This window comes from Pelophylax lessonae (assembly GCF_965119305.1).
Source record: "Pelophylax lessonae genome assembly, chromosome: 7".
Taxonomy (NCBI): Eukaryota; Metazoa; Chordata; class Amphibia; order Anura; family Ranidae; genus Pelophylax; species Pelophylax lessonae.
In genome coordinates this window covers 41,498,127-41,516,461 of record NC_138774.1, presented here as the reverse complement: position 1 = coordinate 41,516,461, position 18,335 = coordinate 41,498,127, and the positions used below count along the sequence as shown (strand labels likewise).

Genomic DNA, 18,335 nt, shown 5'->3' with positions numbered 1-18,335 from the left:
AAAATCCTTCAATATGTGGACCTTTCTTTGGATGTGCATCTTTCTCTGTTAATCTGGACCCCGTTTCATAAAGTGGGTTCCTGTTCTAAGTCTCAGATTAACTTTATTTGTACTTTTATTTGTTTTTTAGATTTCTGCCAACCTCTGAAGAATGATCCACAGTGGAATGCTTTTTAGAGGGCATCTGACAGGTGGATATGAGGTGTTATGTTTTAACCCAGATCCTGCACCAAAACTGTGTGCAATGTACACAGCTGCAGGGTTGTGTCATTACCTTCAATGTGTTGTGAGCAGTGTTGCTCATCTTAGTTTAAAAAAGTAATTAGTTACAACTACAAATTACTTCTCCCAAAAAGTAATTGAGTTACTGACTCAGTTACCATATTGAAAAAGTAATTAGTTACTCAGCAAAGTAACTGTGACTTTTTTCGTCGCCATTGTCGCTGACGGCTGGTGTGGCAGGTCTCCGTCTACATTGGAGACCTGTTACCTATTGGTACAAACACTCATTAAGAGTGATTTGGAGGTGAGCGGCCATTTCAGCAGTGTGCCACGTCACCACCAGCCAGGCAGCCTGGTGTACTCTCCTCCAATGATCAGACTTGTCCTGACACTCCCCCGCTGCAAGGCCATTCACTGGCAAGCAAAAGCTGCTGCTTCTCCTCCCCTGCTCTTATGCAGCTGAGAACAGAGTGAATGTGATTGTTTATTAAAAAGGGAAAAAGATATAGTGTTTTTTTTCTATATCTATAAAAAAATGTTTTGCCTTTCATTTCTATTTTAAACTGAATGAGTTGTTATACAACGTGATCGTTTTACTTTAACCACTTTACCGCTGAGTACCGTAGTACTACTGCGGCAAAGTGGCTCGTTATCGTCTGACGACGTAGACCTATGTCGTCAGACACTCCCCTTCTGGGCGGCGCTTGCGCACCGCCGGAGGCTCGCTCCCGCTGTATTCAGTCACAGCGGGAGTCGGGCCAGGGGAGGAGCAGCGGCGATCGCCTCTGCTCTTCCCCGATCATCGGGGATCTAGTGTGGAGATCCGCCCGCCTGTGTAAACACAAGCGGGCGGATCTCCCAAGTGACCGGCAGTGACAGATCGGAGTGTTCAGCATAGCTGGACATCCGATCTGTCCCTGGCTCACACAGTCACCTCCCCCCCCACACGTCAGTAAGCACCAGGCATACATTAACCCCTCCCTCTCCAATAAAATTAACCCCTTCACTGCCAGTGTCATTTTTACAGTAACAGTGCATATTTATAGCACTGATTACTGCAGTAATGTCACTGGTACCCCCAAAAGTGTCAAAAATGTCAGTCAAGGGTCCGATCTGTCCGTCGCAATGTCGCAGTCCCGCAAAAAAAAAAACGCAGATCGCCGCCATTACGCGTTAAAAAAACCCACCAAAAATGACAGAAATCTTTCCCTTTGTTAGTAAACGCAATAACTTTTGCGCAAACCAATCAAAATACGCTTATTGTGAATTTTTTTACCAAACATAGGTAGCAGAAAACAAATTGGCTAAAAATTTTAAAAAAAATTTGATTTTTACATTTTTTTGGGGGGAATTTCATATAAAAAAAATGTGAAAAATATTGTTGTTTTTTCAAAATTTACGCTCTTTTTTTGTTTATAGCGCAAAAAGTAAAAATCGCACAGGTGATCAAATACCACCAAAAGAAAGCTCTGTTTGTGGGAAAAAAAGGACGTAAATTTCGTTTGGGTACGGCGTCACAGGACCGCGCAATTGTCAGTTAAAGTCGCACAGCGCCGAATCGCAAATAGTGGCCCAGACGTAAGACAGCAAAATGCTCTAGTGGTAAAGTGGTTAAAATGAACTGCCAGGACCCACATTTCCCTTGAATCAGCTGACATATGGATACGGGGAAGCCGCTGCAGCGGGCAGACGGCTTCGATTGCTCCCCACTGAAACACAGCTGACCGTTCTTCTCCCTGGAATGATCACAGAGCGCCTGTGATCCTTCTATATAGGAACACAGGTCTCTATGGTCATTTCACAAACCACGCCCCCCCCCCCCCCCCCCACAGTCAGAAACACGCCCCTAGGTACACATTTAACCCCTTGATCACCCAAGGTGTTAACCCCTTCCCTGCCAGTGTCATTATTACATGCTCTGTGAAGTACAGAGAAAAGAAAAAATTCTGTGACTAACTTGTTTGAAAACTGAAAGTATTCTACAAGTTTAATGGCTAGAAATAATGCTCAGATCTGCTGCACTGTTTCCTTATATCAGGCGGTATATAGCTATCCTAAGTCGCATGGACTCTTATATATGTATTTGTGCCGGTATCCAAGGTCTTTGTGGAAAGGGACAAATTGCACTTTGTAATCATGTAAACTCTTTGCTGGGGCAGCAATGTTGTAAAGCTGAAGAAATACCAAAATTGAATTAATTACAAAAAAGGTAAAGGCTTAATAAATTTAAAGTAACATGTCTTTTCACTGATCCATCAATAGCATGAGAGAGACCACTTGGGAGAATAGAAGGAAATGAACAATCAGCTCTGTTAATATGTTGGTGTTTTAGTCCACATAAAAACTTGACCTTCGTTTTCTTCCAACAAAGGCCCTATGGATCTCTGAAATTGATGCCACCCTCCCATTCAAGCCACTTTTGTATATGTTCACTGACGCTGCCCCCAGAAATATAACATTTGGCACAACTGGGTGGAACACAATTTACCTGGCTGTGAATGCTGCTGCTGGCGTCTGTCTTTGTTGTGGGAGGGATCGGATCGGCATCTGCGCTGTTACCATCTTGCTTGCAGTGAGTCCGACGATCCACCGCCGCCCGCTCCCGCCGGATGTGACATCATGCCGCTCATAGCGGCTGACGTAGGAAAGCACATCAGTGTATCCGATTGGAGCGCAGCGGGGGCCGGGGCTGCAGCGGCCCCAATGCTTCAAGCGGCCGGGGGCCCCCAATTATTGCTTAAAGCGGCCCTGTAGAGGAGAGTGGGAATACAATTACATCTACTGCCATCTAGTGGCGGTAGATGTAATTGCGGTAACGCGGCCGAAAGTAGCGGCAGCGGCGTTACAGGGATAGGACGGGTAATCAAATAGATTACTCGTTACCCTGAAAAGTAACTGCGTTAAGTACCGCGTTTACTTAAACGCAGTTACTACCATCACTGGTTGTGAGGAGGGATGATTTTTTGCTATGCCCATGATGCAAAGCACTCTGGCTGCGGCATTGGTACACCCCCCTCCTGCCATTGTGTTAGAATAAAGGGGCGGTCAGGGAGTGGTAAAAACACTGCTAAACAGCCTGGTATTACTGCCTGCTGGCCCCAAGTATATAGAAGGCCTTATATAACCAGTAAGGCTGGGATCACACTGGTGTGAATTGGATGCAGGTTTCCTCACATCCAATTCACATGACAGTAGAGTGTGCCCGGCTCTCAATGGAGCCGGTTCTCACATCTCCGGAGCGGCTGCGGAGCGGATTGCACAGAAGTCCTGTGTGTCTTTGGCTCCATTTAAGGTCTGAATTCAGGCAAAAATTCAGGCCTGATTCATCCCTGAAATGGAGAACAGGGACGCACCGGACCCCTGCTGTGAGCCGCATCCGTATTAAGTGTGAACCTGGCCTTAACCACTTTATGACTGCCCGCCCCGCAGTTATACTGTGGCAGGCAGCCGCTCCTGGGCAAACCGACGTAGGTATACATCGGTCGCGCGCAGGAGGCTAGGGGGTGCGCACGCGCCACCGAGCGGGGAAGCCGCTGCAGCGGGCAGACGGCTCCGATTGCTCCCCACTGAAACACAGCTGACCGTTCTTCTCCCTGGAATGATCACAGAGCGCCTGTGATCCTTCTATATAGGAACACAGGTCTCTATGGTCATTTCACAAACCACGCCCCCCCCCACAGTTAGAAACACGCCCCTAGGTACACATTTAACCCCTTGATCACCCAAGGTGTTAACCCCTTCCCTGCCAGTGTCATTATTACAGTAACAGTGCATATTTATAGCACTTATTACTGTAGTAATGTCACTGGTCCCCCCAAAAGTGTCAAAAATGTCAGTCAGGGGTCTGATCTGTCCGCGGCAATGTCGCAGTCCCGCAAAAAAAAAAAAAAAAAAAAAAAAATCGCAGATCGCTACCATTACTAGTGAAAGAAAAAAAAAAAAACAATAAAAATGACATAAATCTTTCCCGTAGTTAGTAGACGCAATAAACTTTTGCGCAAACCAATCAAAATGCGCTTATTGCGATTTTTTTTTTAACCAAAAATATGTAGCGAAATATAAATTGGCCTGAAATGTTAAAAAAATTTTGATTTTTAATTTTTTTGGGAATGTTATATAGCAGAATGTGAAAAATATTGTTTTTATTTTTTTTTTTTTAAAGAATTGTCACTCTTTTTTTGTTTATAGCGCAAAAAATAAAAAAATCGCACAGGTGATTAAATACCACCACAAGAAAGCTCTATTTGTAGGAAAAAAAGGACATCAATTCTATTTGAGTACAGAGTCGCACAACCGCGCAATTGTCCGTTAAAGTAACACAGTGCCGAATCGCAAAATATGGCCTGGTCAGTAAGGGGGCAAATCCTTCCGGTCCAAAAGTGGTTAATGAAGCTTTCATAGTCACATTCTGGATTTCTTTTTCATATCTCTCATGTCTTTGTGTTGGCCAAAAATTTTATTAGCTGCCAGCTGCCTCACTGGCCAATAAGAAGGCATGGGACAGAAAGGCAGTGGGTGGGGCAAGACTACAGAATCTGCTGTGACAGGGTGCTACAGGTCTTAGGAGACTAATGCCCCGTACACACGTACTGATCGTCGGCCGAACAATCGGCCGTCTTTTGTTCAGGGCTGTCCTGTCGGTTGAAAACTGCAAAAGACTGCACACAAATTTTGTCGGCCAACAACAGCCGACTGCAGAAGTGATGTCATGTGATGGTTAACTTTCCGTGTGTTTTTTCTTTTCTGAGCATGCCCAGTCTTGCAAATCTGCTGATTGTCGGCCGAATTCTGTACTGACTGGCGAACAATCGGCCGTTCTGGTGTTGGCCAACAAAAAATTTAATGCCTGCACGACAGATTCTGTTCGGCCGAAAATGCGCTGTCGGAAGCATCATACTAACAAGCCTACAATCGGTCGAATATTTACGGCCGACAATCGGTACGTGTGTACGGGGCTTAAAGAGCTCTAATGATATTCAAATGGTGCAAGGAGCTAAAAGGATCCTGTACTATAAACTAAGGACCAATTTAACCACTTTACCCCAGCCCTATTTCGGACACTTTTTGTTCACAAGTTAAAACCAGTATTTTTTTCCTAGAAAACTACTTAGAACCCCCAAACATTATATATATTTTTTTTAGCAAAGACTCTGGAGAATAAAATGTCGGTCATTGCAAAATTTTTTGTCATGCGGTATTTGCGCAGCGGTCTTTAAAACGCCATTTTTTTGGAACAGTAAAGTTAGTCCATTTTTTTTGTATATTGTGAAAGATGATGTCACGCCGAGTAAATAGATACCCAACATGCTACGGTTTAAAATTGCGCCCCCCCGTGGGATGGCGACAAACTACGGTCAATAGAGATCTCAATCTGCGACGCTTTAAATTTATTTAACGGTTACCAGTTTAGAGTTAGAGTGTAGCTCTTTTTTTTATTATTGCTCACGCTCTGGCGATCGCGGCGATACCTCACATGTGTGGTTTGAACAGCGATTTCATTCGCGGCTCGACTTGCGTATATACGTTTTTTTTTGTGCGCGAGCTAACGGTGATGGGGGCGGCTAAATTTTTATTTTTTTTTTTCCTATTTATTTTTTATTTTTTTTTAACTTTATTACAGGTTTTAAAAAAAAAAAATAAATTTGATCAATTTTATTGCTGTCACAAGCAATGTAAACATCCCTTGTGACACCAATATGTAGTGACAGGTACACTTTATGGAGGGATCGAGGATCTAAAAGACCCCAAACCCCTCCACTACACTTCCCTGTATGCAAAACGCCGAAAACGGCATTTTTGCATACAGCCGTTTTTCAAATCTGCCGCCTTTTGCAACACATTAACCCGGAAGTGACGTCATGGACGCCGCCTCCGGGTTACGTCATCGGAGACCCGATCGATGCCGTTTCCGGCATTCATCGGGACTCCATCCAGCCGGCGGACGTGGCGGCTGGGTGCTCGGGGCTCCCGGTGGGACGGGAGCCCCGAGCAAAGCCACGGAAGGGGGGGACGTCCCCTCCCGCCCCCGGGTAACTCCCGAGCCGCATCGGTCGTTACCGACCGAAAGCCCACCGTCGGCTTCAAACAACGGTACCGGGATGATGCCTCTAGCTAGAGGCATCATCCCGGTATAACCACTCAAAGTCAGCCGACGTAGATCTACGTGGCTGGTCGTTAAGTGGTTAATGAGGTTTATTTCAAAAGATAGTTACTGGTTCCTGGATTTAATGGGAACATTTCAGTATAGGATATGGGAGCTTCCATTACTGAAATCCCCAGGGGTGACATCCTTATCCTTGCTTTACTGCTTAGAGCTTCACTAACCTAATAAAATACAGCCAGCTTAGGGGTTGATTTACTAAACCCGGAGAATGCATAATTTAGTGCAGCTGTGAATGGTAGCCAATCAGCTTCTAACGGCTTGTTCAATTAACCTCTTTCGCTCTGGAAGATTTACTCCCCTTCATGACCAGGCCATTTTTTGTGATACGGCACTGTGATACTTTAACAATTGTGAAATCATGCGACGCTGTACCCAAATAAAATTCCTGTCCTTTTCCCCCCACAAATAGAGCTTTTTTTGGTGGTATTTGATCACCTCTGATCACCTATGAACAAAAAAATACTGACAATTTTGAAAAAAAATTAATAAATAAATAAAAAAAATTATATATAATTATATTACTTTCTGCTATAAAACATATCCAATAAAAAAAATATAAAAAAATCTTGTTTCTTCATAATTTTAGGCCAATATGTATTCTGCTACATGTTTATGGTAAAAAAAATTCCCAATAAGTGTATATTAATTGGTTTGCGTCTACAAACAATGGGATATATTTATGGAATTTTGGTTTATTTTTTTACTAGTAATTGCAGCGATCTGCGACTTATAGCGGGACTGCAATATTGCGGTGACTGGCACTTTTCTGGGGACCAGTGACACTAATACAGTGATAGGTGCTAAAAATATGCACTGTCACTGTACTAATGACATGGGATGGAAAGGTGCTAACATCAGGGGAGATCAAAAGGCTACTGTGTGCCTAGCCAGTGTTTGTGTACTGTGTGGGGTGTGGATCCATGTCTTCCCTACTGACAGAACAGAAATCTGCCTTGTTTACATTGGCAGACTGCATTCTTCCTCTGTACCAAGCAACCAGCGGGTGACAACGGACATAAAGTTTGCTGTACCCGCTGATCAGCTCCCGCTAAGGATTCTCAGTTGAAACTGTCACTAATTGTCCACATACATACATACATACATACAATCGTATCTTAAAACCAGCCAGATCTCAGTTTGTTATCTCATGTCTATGGGCAGACAGCCACAAGTCCTGAGTTTACACACAAACTGTACAAAGCATATTACAGACTGACATCCAATGGGGGATTTACTAATATTGCTGCACCCAGAATCTGGTGCAGCTGTGCATAATAACCAAATCCAATCAGCTTCTAACTTCAGCTTGTTCAATTAAGCTTTGGCAGTACAAACTGGAAGCTGATTGGATTCTATACAGAGCTTCACCAGATTTTGCACTCTCCAGTTTTTGTAAATAACCCCCAGTGTGTAAATCCTACATACTGCATATTTTCATTTTATCTTCATCCCTTCCATGCCCTGTGTCCTATTTACCCTCATTTGTATCCTCTTTGACATGACCTATACAGAGCAGTACACATTAGGCTGCAGTTACAGTGTGTGAGAGCTGATTGGAGGAAAGGAACACACCCCCCTCAACACAGCAGAACTGTGTTCTGAATAGACAAGCCGTCTGCTGAGCTCTCCCTCCCATCACAAATGTATCTCATGTGTCAGGAAAACTTGTCTAGAAATGTATCTAAAAAAAGTGTCAGTAACACTTGTCAGAAGTGACTCATTCTCAGAGGAACAAAACATCAGGGAGAAATGACACTTAGAGCTTTGGAAAGAGATAAGTAAACACTGCAGATGAATGTACTTTGTTCAAATTCCATGACTGAGGTTTACAACTACTATAAGGTATGAATGGTTCTTTATATAAAATGTACACATGTTAGGGGAGATGATATGAAAAATGAGGATACACCCCTTGACACTTATTGTGATATGTATGGGATCCTTGTCTTTCAAAGTAAGGCTGTTTGATTGGACGATGTATTGGAATTGCAATTATAATGAATCTGGAAAGTACAAATTGTATGGTGAATGCTGAGAGTATATAGTATGTTATTATGAAACTAAAAATAAATAAAAAGTTTACCTGTAAAAAAATAAATAAAATCTATTATGAGTGTGCAGATAAAAATTATTATTTACTAATCCTTATACTTACTTATCCAAACAACAACTGCGATAATTGCAGCAAGAGCAAGGATTCCAATAACAGCGCCAATGATCACTGCGAGTGAGAGGCCATTGCCTGGTGGATCTGACAGAGATAAATATAAAGAGAAGATGAGATATTAGAGAGATTTGGGATTCTTGTATATAAATCGGTGATCTCCAAACTGTGGCCCTTTGCTTGTCTTTATCTGGCCCTTGGGGCACTTTTCCTTCCACTGACACCAACAATGGGGTACTATTCCTCCCATTAATACCAATGATGGGGCACTATTCCTTCCAATGGCACCAATGGCAGGGCTATATTCCTCTCCCTAATACCAAAGGTGCACTGTTTACTCCCACTGATGCCAGGACAATTTTTTACTCCCAATGGCCACAGTCCGGCCCCCCTAAAGTCTGATGGACAGTAAACTGACACTTTATTTAGAAAGTTTGGCAACCCCTGATATAAATGATTGAGTTTACAAAATTATGAAAAGTATTGGCCACTTTTAAATTAATTATTCCTGCACTATATAAAACTGTATATAAAATGTAATTTTAAAAAAAAATGTAAAACTGGTTTAAGGAACTAATAAATACAAATTACAGGCTGAATTATTATGGGGGGGGGGGGTTCAATTTATGTTTATTAAAAATATAGAAGACTGAAGTTGCCATGAAATGAGTGAAGAAGAGAAGACAGAAATTTCCTAATACCCTCCTATACAGCGCTGTGTGATGTGTATAGACGGAGTGTACACACATAAGAGAAAACAGGAAGGTAAGAAACTTTTATGCAGAAGAGACACACTATGGAGTCTATGTATGAAAAAAATTGCTGTGCGGATGTCTTAAGCATTCACACAGGTTCAAGGAATGATCGCTGTATTGTATGTAATATAATTATCTCTTATGATCATCAGCTCCATCTAGTGGAAATAATGCATATTTTTTGTTTTTGAGCCATTTCTGATAAATACCACAATATGGCCACTAGATGGAGCTGATGATCATAGGAGATAATTATATTACAAACAATACTGTGATCATTTCTTATGCATGTGTGAATTCTTAAGACATCCACATGACCATTTATTTTAATACATAGTTACATAGTTAGTCAGGTTGAAAAAAGACACAATTTCATCTAGTTCAACCAATAAAAAAAAAAAAGAAAACACAACCATACAATCCCATATACACAATCCCACACACAGTTGAACCCAGCAAAGCATGACGCAATTTGCTACAGCAGGGGAAAAAAAATCATTCCTGATCCCCCTAGAGGCAATCAGATATCCCCTGGATCAACTTTACCTACTGTATAAATATTAGTACCCAGTAATATTATGTACACCCAGGAAATAATCCAGGCCTTTTTTAAAGCAACTTACTGAGCTGGCCAGAACCACCTCTGGAGGGAGTCTATTCCAAGTTTTTACAGCTCTTACGGTGAAGAATCCTTTCCGTATTTGGAGATGAAATCTCTTTTCCTCTAGACATAAAGAGTGCCCCCTTGTCCTCTGTGGTGACCTTAAAGTGAATAACTCAACACCAAATTTACTATATGGACCCCTTATGCATTTATACATGTTGATACCCTCATTAATCTCCTCTTCTCAAGAGAGAATAAATTCAGTTCCTCTAATCTTTTCTCATTGCTGATCTCCTCCATGCCTCTTATCAGTTTGGTTGCCCTTCTCTGCACTTTCTCCAGTTCCCTGATATCCTTTTTGAGAACTGGTGCCCAAACTGAACTGCATATTCTAGATGAGGTCTTACTAATGATTTGTACAGGGGCAAAATGATATCTCTCTCTCTGGAGTCCATGCCTCTGTTAATACAAGAAAGGACTTTGCTTGCTTTGGAAACCGAAGCTTGGCATTGCATGCTATTATTAAGCTTAGGATCTACCAGAACACCCAAATCCTTCTCGGCTATGGATTCCCCCAGTTCTACTCCCCCACCCCTAGTATGTATGATGCATGCATATTCTTAGCCCCCAAGTGCATAACTTTACATTTATCAATATTAAACCTCATTTGCCACATAGTTGCCCAATAAAACAGTGCATTGAGGTTGGCTTGTAAGTTGGAGACATCCTGTAAGGAAGTTATTCCACTGCAAAGCTTGGTGTCATGAAGACACCACATCTTATCTGCAATATAAAACCTTCCAATTTGCACTTTTAAGAAATTGACTACAGTTTTGCTTCAAGTGCAGTAACTCATAGCAACCAATCAAAATATACTTTGCTAAAGTCACACTATTATAAGATGGATTCTGATTGGTTGCTATGAGTTAGTGCACTCAAGGATAGAAAATGTTATTTCTGCAAGTAGTACTGGAAAGGGTGTGGAAATGCTGTGTGTGGAGATACAATTTTCTTCTATTTCAATTTTAGAATCCTATAGAAAATTGATGTTACATGGAAAAAGAAAAACCCTTTCCAGTTGCACTCTTTCCCCCTCTTCCAGGTTTCATGTATTCTCTGTAAATATCACTCACCCCATATCACACGGAGAGTCTCATCCCCCAGACTGCTGTGCTCCACATGACAGGAGTAAGTGTCTCCCTCCTTGGTTGGCACTTCCACACTGACTCTGATCTGATAGGTGCCATCAGGATGGGGGAGAATTGGACTCATTTCATCTGAAGGAACATCATCCTCCCCATTCCTCACCCACTTCACATCCACAGGTCGGGGGTGAAACCCGTACACCAGGCACTGAAGTCTGGTCACATCATCCGACTGACGATGACCCCACACCTTCACCTCTGGACGCACTAAGAGAGAGAAAGAGAAAATAACATTCTGCTGGTTGTACAGGAGGTCACATCTTCTGATCAGTTTCATATGAAGATTATATAAAATGGTTACTTCCCTGGGATAGATCCGTGTAAATTAGAATGATCCTAGCCAACCGTACAGTGAAAAGGATAAAAAAAAGCACAAAACCAATTCCTTTTCCTCATACAGTCATCAGTGTGAAGGTGTGACAAGTGAAATGTATGGAATGGATAAATGAATGTGAATGGTATAGGAAGCGGCATGTGACATCACCTATTAGAATTATACTTTACAAAGAAGTAAATCTAACCGTACTTATATTTAGAATGATGTATTTACATCAAACATATTTGTCCATTATCTGATCTAGTGTTCTCATTGGAAGATTTATTCTCCATTCCTGTTCTGATGACAACCCAAAATTTGGGGGTTTTCTTTCACTCTTGGTTCATAGTTGTCATCTGAACAACTACAGAGAGTGAATCTCCCTAACAGAGCCCATAAACAGCAATTAAAACCTGACAGGGATTCTAATCCACTTCCACTCTATCCAAAACTAAATGAAATCGTTGTCTTTAGTTATACTTTAATGGTAATAAATAAGATGAAACTGTGATCTCTCTGAATACCCAATAATGTACAAGGAATATTAAAGAAAACATGATTCTTATCAGCACGTGATTGGAGTTTTAGGGTCCTTCCACACGGGCTTTCCACCCGACGGACTCCGTTTTGCTCAGGGGGATCGACCCGCCGATCTCCCGCAAAGCAGGAGGATGACAGCGCCATCTCCACTCTCTGTGCGGAGGCCGATCTTGCAGAGCCCCGCTCTCTTCTATGGGAGATCGGATGAAAACGGACCACCTGTCTGTTTTCCCCTTATGACCAATAAAGTTAATCCCTTCCCTGCCAGTGTCATCACCTTCTTCTTTGTCTATTGCTGCAACACATTTACTGAATGTTCTTTTCAAGTAGTTCAACTTGAAGGCGGCTATGACACATTGATCCATTGGCTGTAGTAGTGAGGTGGAATTTGGTGGTAGGAATTGCACTTGAATGTTAGGGTTCAGCTCATCGAGCGTTCGAGGGTGTCCAGGGGCATTAACGACAAGCAGCAAAATGTGGAAAGGGACACTGTTGTCCTTGCAATAGGCTTTCACCTCTGGAACAAAACAGGTGTCAAACCAATCTTCAAAAATGGTTGCAGTTACCCATACTTTTTTGTTAGCTCTCCAGTGCACTGGAAGTCTAGTTTTAACGTAGTTCTTCAAAGCTCTCGGATTTTGCCATCGGTAAATTAGCAATGGCTTTAGCTTTAAGGTACCAGAAGCATTGCCCCCTAACAGAAGTGTTATTCTATCTTTAGCTGGCTTGTAGCCTGGCATTGATTTTTCCTGTCTAGCGATGAAGGTTCTTGCAGGCATCTTCTTCAAAAATAGCCCAGTCTCATCCACATTAAAAATTTGATTCATGGATTAGCCTCCATCTTGAATAATTTTGGCATAATCTGAGTATCTGCAGCAGCTGCCTCCTTGTATTTTAATGTTATGTAGGTTAGACCTCTTCTTGAACCTATAAAACCATCAATGGCTTGCAAAAAATTCTGCATCCTTTGCTGCCTCACCTTTCTTAGCCTTCAAGTCATTGAATAGGGTTAAGGCTTTACTTTGTATAATTGCCTGGTTGACAGGAACATGGCGTGTAGTCTGATTTTCTATCCAAAGTGTTAAGAGTCTCTCCATGTCTGCAACAATGCTATTTCTTTTTCAAATTGTTTCTGTGTTAACAGGTGTAGCACTCTTATTTTTTTCTCTGTTTTTCATGATGGTGTTAACTGTAGTCAGAGTGAAGCCTAGCCTTCGGCCTATTTCAGCTTGAGGTACACCTTCATCATACAATTTAATAATGGCTGGCAGGCAACTCTGAGCTGGCTGTGGGCTGGCAACTCGGGGCTGGCTGGTGGTCAACTGCAAGCTGGCTGTAGGCTGGCAACTCCGGGCTGGCTGGCGGCAACTCGGGCCTGGCTGGCGGCAACTCGGGCCTGGCTACTCCAGGCGGCAACTGTGGGATGGCTGGCAGGCAACTCGCAGCTGGCTGGTGATCAACTCCAAGCTGTCTGTGGGCTGACAACTCGTGGCTGGCTACTGTACTCTGGGCAGGAACCTAGCCTCTCGCAACTCCGCCTCTTCCAGGGTATACTGCGGCTGCGCGGGCTACGCGGCACGGGAATTTCGGAATGTCCGTACTTGCGAGGCACTTTACGTACCCTCTCGGGGTATGTCCATACTCGCGAGTGTACATAAAACGGGGTATGCCTGTGTATGGTTAGGGAGCAAAATCTCTACTCCACTCTGAGAATAACAGACAGAAGAGATATACTGTATTAGAGGTTGGATCTGGTAAATATCATCAAACTCAGAGATCAAATTTTTTATTTAAAGAAAAAAAAAAAAGAAAGACTGCTTTATCGATTTTCAGACAGAACTGTGATATATTATGTATGACAGACTCCCTTGTCATAGGCCGGTGGATTGATAAAAGCTCCCTGCGCCTGCTGTGACTTATGCTGCTCATACAGAAACAATGTCTTCCTTCAAAAAAATTTTCATTTAAAGAACGTTCGTTTTATTTTCTAATTCGTTAGTGGGGTCAAATTGATGTTCGTTTTCAACCACAGTGATGGGAAAATTGGAAGGAGCAGAATAGAAAACTTCTTGGTCAAAGGAATTATCAGACAGTATGTGTGGTTTTCATTCAGAAATTACATTCTTTTTAAAACTGAATGTTAAAAGCAAGTGAAATTTTCAAAAGACATTCTTTCATTCAGCGAATGTACAAAGATTTTTCGTATGAATATTTTCATCCTAAAATGGATACATGTATGGTCAGCTAAGGCTTGATTCACACCTATGCATTTTGCTTTTGATCCGTTTCTGCAGTACTATTTGCACATGGGATTTTGCGGCGATTCGAGTTTTTTTATGCTTTTTTTGGCCAATTTGTTGTTGGGCAGATTAAAAAACGTGAATCGTGGCAAAAACGCACTACATGCTTTTCTGCAGCTTCTCCACTAAAGTATATTGAACCAAAAAAAAGCACAGTTTTGCGTTGAAAAAAGTCCTTGACCCTTTCCAAATACGCTGCGGCTGAAAAAAGCATAGATGTGAACGTGTCCCATAGGAGACCATGTTAAATGAACTGTAGTACGTTTCTGCAAAAAGCACCAAAAAATGCAAAGGTGTGAACCAGGCCTAAGACATTTAGTAGCAGCAGCATACTTTTTTTTTTTGTATCTCCTGTCATAATGGGGTTAAAAAACCTGAAATTAGCCCTTTATAGTACAAAAAGCAGATAATCGCTACTATAAGGGGTTCATTTATACTGTGAAACAGTGAAAGTAATAATATATATTACTTATATCATATATATATATAATAATACATACATCCAGAAGTAGGATATATGGGCATTTTAACTAGGAGTCAGATATGAAGCTATATGAAGGGTGGAAGGGAGATATAAATCTTTTATAATAAAGTAGTACTAAAAGCTGAGACTTATTTTCATGGATATGATCATTTAAATATAATGCACAATACTGGTAAAAGTTTACTTTAAAGCGAAGTTCCGGGCAGAGAAACGTTTTTTTGTTGAACATACCCCCGGGACAGTCAGGGCTAGCACATTCCACAATGGCTAGCCTCTGATCTGTCCCGGTTCGCACTTACCTTTTAGAAGAAATACTTACTTAGAAATTTTCTTCCACAGCGTTTCCATCTCGGTTGTGGGCAGCTGAAGCCGGCGCGGTCCTCTTCTCTGTCTTCTTCCGCGTCTTCGTGTCCCAGAATGCACTGCATCGGCCCCTCTCGTCACTTCCGGCGCGGCGCCGCATTCCTAAACAGCTTCTGGGCCTCCCCAGAAGCTGTTTAGCAGGGGAATGTGGCGTCGCCCGGAAATGACGAGTGGGGCCGGTGCGGCGCATTGATTCCTGGGAGCTATGACGTTTAGCTCCCAGGAATCATCACGAGGCAGGAAGTGACGGGGTGAGCCTCGGCGCTGGAGGAGGAAGCTGTCATAGGTGAGTATTTACGATCGTCAATAAAAAGGTGAGTAAACAAAAAAAAAAAAAATAACTATCCAATTCCTTTTCAGGTGCGGCATACCTAGCGGAGGGGCACAAAAAAAAAAAATCTTTTTTGTGCCCGGAACTCCGCTTTAAATGTAATTGTAATGCCTTCTATTACCTCCAGTCTATCAGCCTCCACCTTCTCTGGGGTCAGATGCTGATCTTCCCTGCACAGAGTCTTTCAAGTGATTTTTTTTTTTTTTTAAACAACAAACATGTTATACTTACCTTCTCTGTGTAATGGTTTTGCACAGAGCAGCCCCTCTTCTGGGGTCCCCACTGACACTTCTGGCTCCTCCTGCCTTCAGCGTGCCCCAATAGCAAGCTGCAAAGTGTAGACAGAGTGCCCCTATAGCAAGGTAAAAAAAACTTCTGCCTTTAGAACCACTCACTTCCTTCTCCTGACCAGGACTACATGTCCCATGAGGCATTGCTTCTCATACATTCACAAGTTCTCAGGCACTTACTGACATGTATGGACGGTGTACTGAGCTGTATGTGTGCTGCACTGTGTATACTGACATGTATGGATGGTGTACTGAGCTGTATGTGTGCTGCACTGTGTATACTGACATGTATGGAGGGTGTACTGAGCTGTATGTGTGCTGCACTGTGTATACTGACATGTATGGAGGGTGTACTGAGCTGTATGTGTGCTGCACTGTGTATACTGACATGTATGGATGGTGTACTGAGCTGTATGTGTACTGCACTGTGTATACTGACATGTATGGAGGGTGTACTGAGCTGTATGTGTGCTGCACTGTGTATACTGACATGTATGGAGGGTGTACTGAGCTGTATGTGTACTGCACTGTGTATACTGACATGTATGGAGGGTGTACTGAGCTGTATGTGTGCTGCACTGTGTATACTGACATGTATGGAGGGTGTACTGAGCTGTATGTGTGCTGCACTGTGTATACTGACATGTATGGATGGTGTACTGAGCTGTATGTGTGCTGCACTGTGTATACTGACATGTATGGATGGTGTACTGAGCTGTATGTGTGCTGCACTGTGTATACTGACATGTATGGATGGTGTACTGAGCTGTATGTGTGCTGCACTGTGTATACTGACATGTATGGATGGTGTACTGAGCTGTATGTGTACTGCACTGTGTATACTGACATGTATGGATGGTTCCATGCTTTTGTCAGTAAACATCTGGCCAGCATGAGAATTGGCAACCTCTACCTGTCCTTGGGCAGACATGTTGCCTGGGACCACCAATATCGTATGCCCCTGGTCAACTTCACGGTGTTGGACTGCATTCACATTCCACCAAGAGGGGGTGATTGGAACAAACTATTGCTCCAGAGGGAGGCCCGTTGGATTCAAACTCTCAATGCGACGGTTTGGCCAGGCCTCAATGAAATGGAAAGCTTTAGACCATGGGTGTCCAACCTTTTGGCTTCTCTGGGCCACATTGAGTGTAGAGAAATTTTCTAGGGGCGAATATAAAATATATACTATAGTTAAGGTATATAAGTAATAAAACGTCGCCACGCCCTTCCTGCACTGCCGCACCCCCCCCCCCCCCCCCCAGCACTAATTTAACACAACTAGAGGATGATTCCTTCCGAGGCAGCCTTTGCCTACAGTTAGGTGGAAGCCACTGTGGTCGTGCCCCTGACCCGCTTTCCTTCCTCCACAGCAAAGAAAAATAAAAATTCAGGGGGCAGTGGGCCGCATTGCCTGTGGTTCCGGGCCGCAGGTTGGACATGCCTGCTTTAGGCCATTCCTACAGGGTTTAAGCTCTGGCAAGACTGACTGATGTCCTCCCTGGCAGTTCCCCCATTTATTATTATTAATAATTTATTTATTTATTTTTTATGTGTTGGTTCTTGTCTATTTATTTGTTTCATGACCCCCTATGACTCTTTCAATATGATCATTAACAGGGTTTTGTTATTTATGTTCATGTTGTCTATTTATGTATATTAAGGGTCTGAAAGTGTATCCGGGTTACCCACTGCCTATTGGGACTGGATATCCCGGATATATCAGACATTTATTATTGCATCATCTATACTTATGTAATTACAATTTTTTCTTTTTTTTTTGGGTTACACCCTCATTTTACTGTGATGGGTCCCCCAACACACACACATGGCTTGAGTGTCCATAGTTTCTCCCCTCCTTATACTACAGTGGACAGTGTACTGAGCTGTATGTGTGCTGTACTATGTATACTGACATGTATGGACGGTGTACTGAGCTGTATGTGTGCTGTACTATGTATACTGACATGTATGGATGGTGTACTGAGCTGTATGTGTGCTGCACTGTGTATACTGACATGTATGGAGGGTGTACTGAGCTGTATGTGTGCTGCACTGTGTATACTGACATGTATGGAGGGTGTACTGAGCTGTATGTGTGCTGCACTGTGTATACTGACATGTATGGAGGGTGTACTGAGCTGTATGTGTGCTGCACTGTGTATACTGACATGTATGGATGGCGTACTGAGCTGTATGTGTGCTGCACTGTGTATACTGACATGTATGGACGGTGTACTGAGCTGTATGTGTGCTGCACTGTGTATACTGACATGTATGGGCGGTGTACTGAGCTGTATGTGTGCTGCACTGTGTATACTGACATGTATGGATGGTGTACTGAGCTGTATGTGTGCTGCACTGTGTATACTGACATGTATGGACGGTGTACTGAGCTGTATGTGTGCTGCACTGTGTATACTGACATGTATGGACGGTGTACTGAGCTGTATGTGTGCTGTACTATGTATACTGACATGTATGGAGGGTGTACGGAGCTGTATGTGTACTGCACTGTGTATACTGACATGTATGGATGGTGTACTGAGCTGTATGTGTGCTGTACTATGTATACTGACATGTATGGATGGTGTACTG

The 18,335-nt window shown here is 42.7% G+C and overlaps 1 protein-coding gene across 1 annotated transcript in view; it reads right to left on the bottom strand.

The window, feature by feature from the left end:
* LOC309560441 (uncharacterized protein) overlaps positions 1 to 18,335 on the bottom strand; it is a 226,558-nt gene that overhangs the window by 15,609 nt on the left and 192,614 nt on the right. The window contains exons 11-12 of the mRNA XM_082264075.1: positions 11,042 to 11,320; positions 8,541 to 8,636 (exon numbers count right to left, since the gene is read on the bottom strand). Of these exons, the coding sequence (XP_082120201.1) occupies positions 8,541 to 8,636; positions 11,042 to 11,320 (375 nt within the window). The remainder of the gene's footprint in view (positions 1 to 8,540; positions 8,637 to 11,041; positions 11,321 to 18,335) is intronic.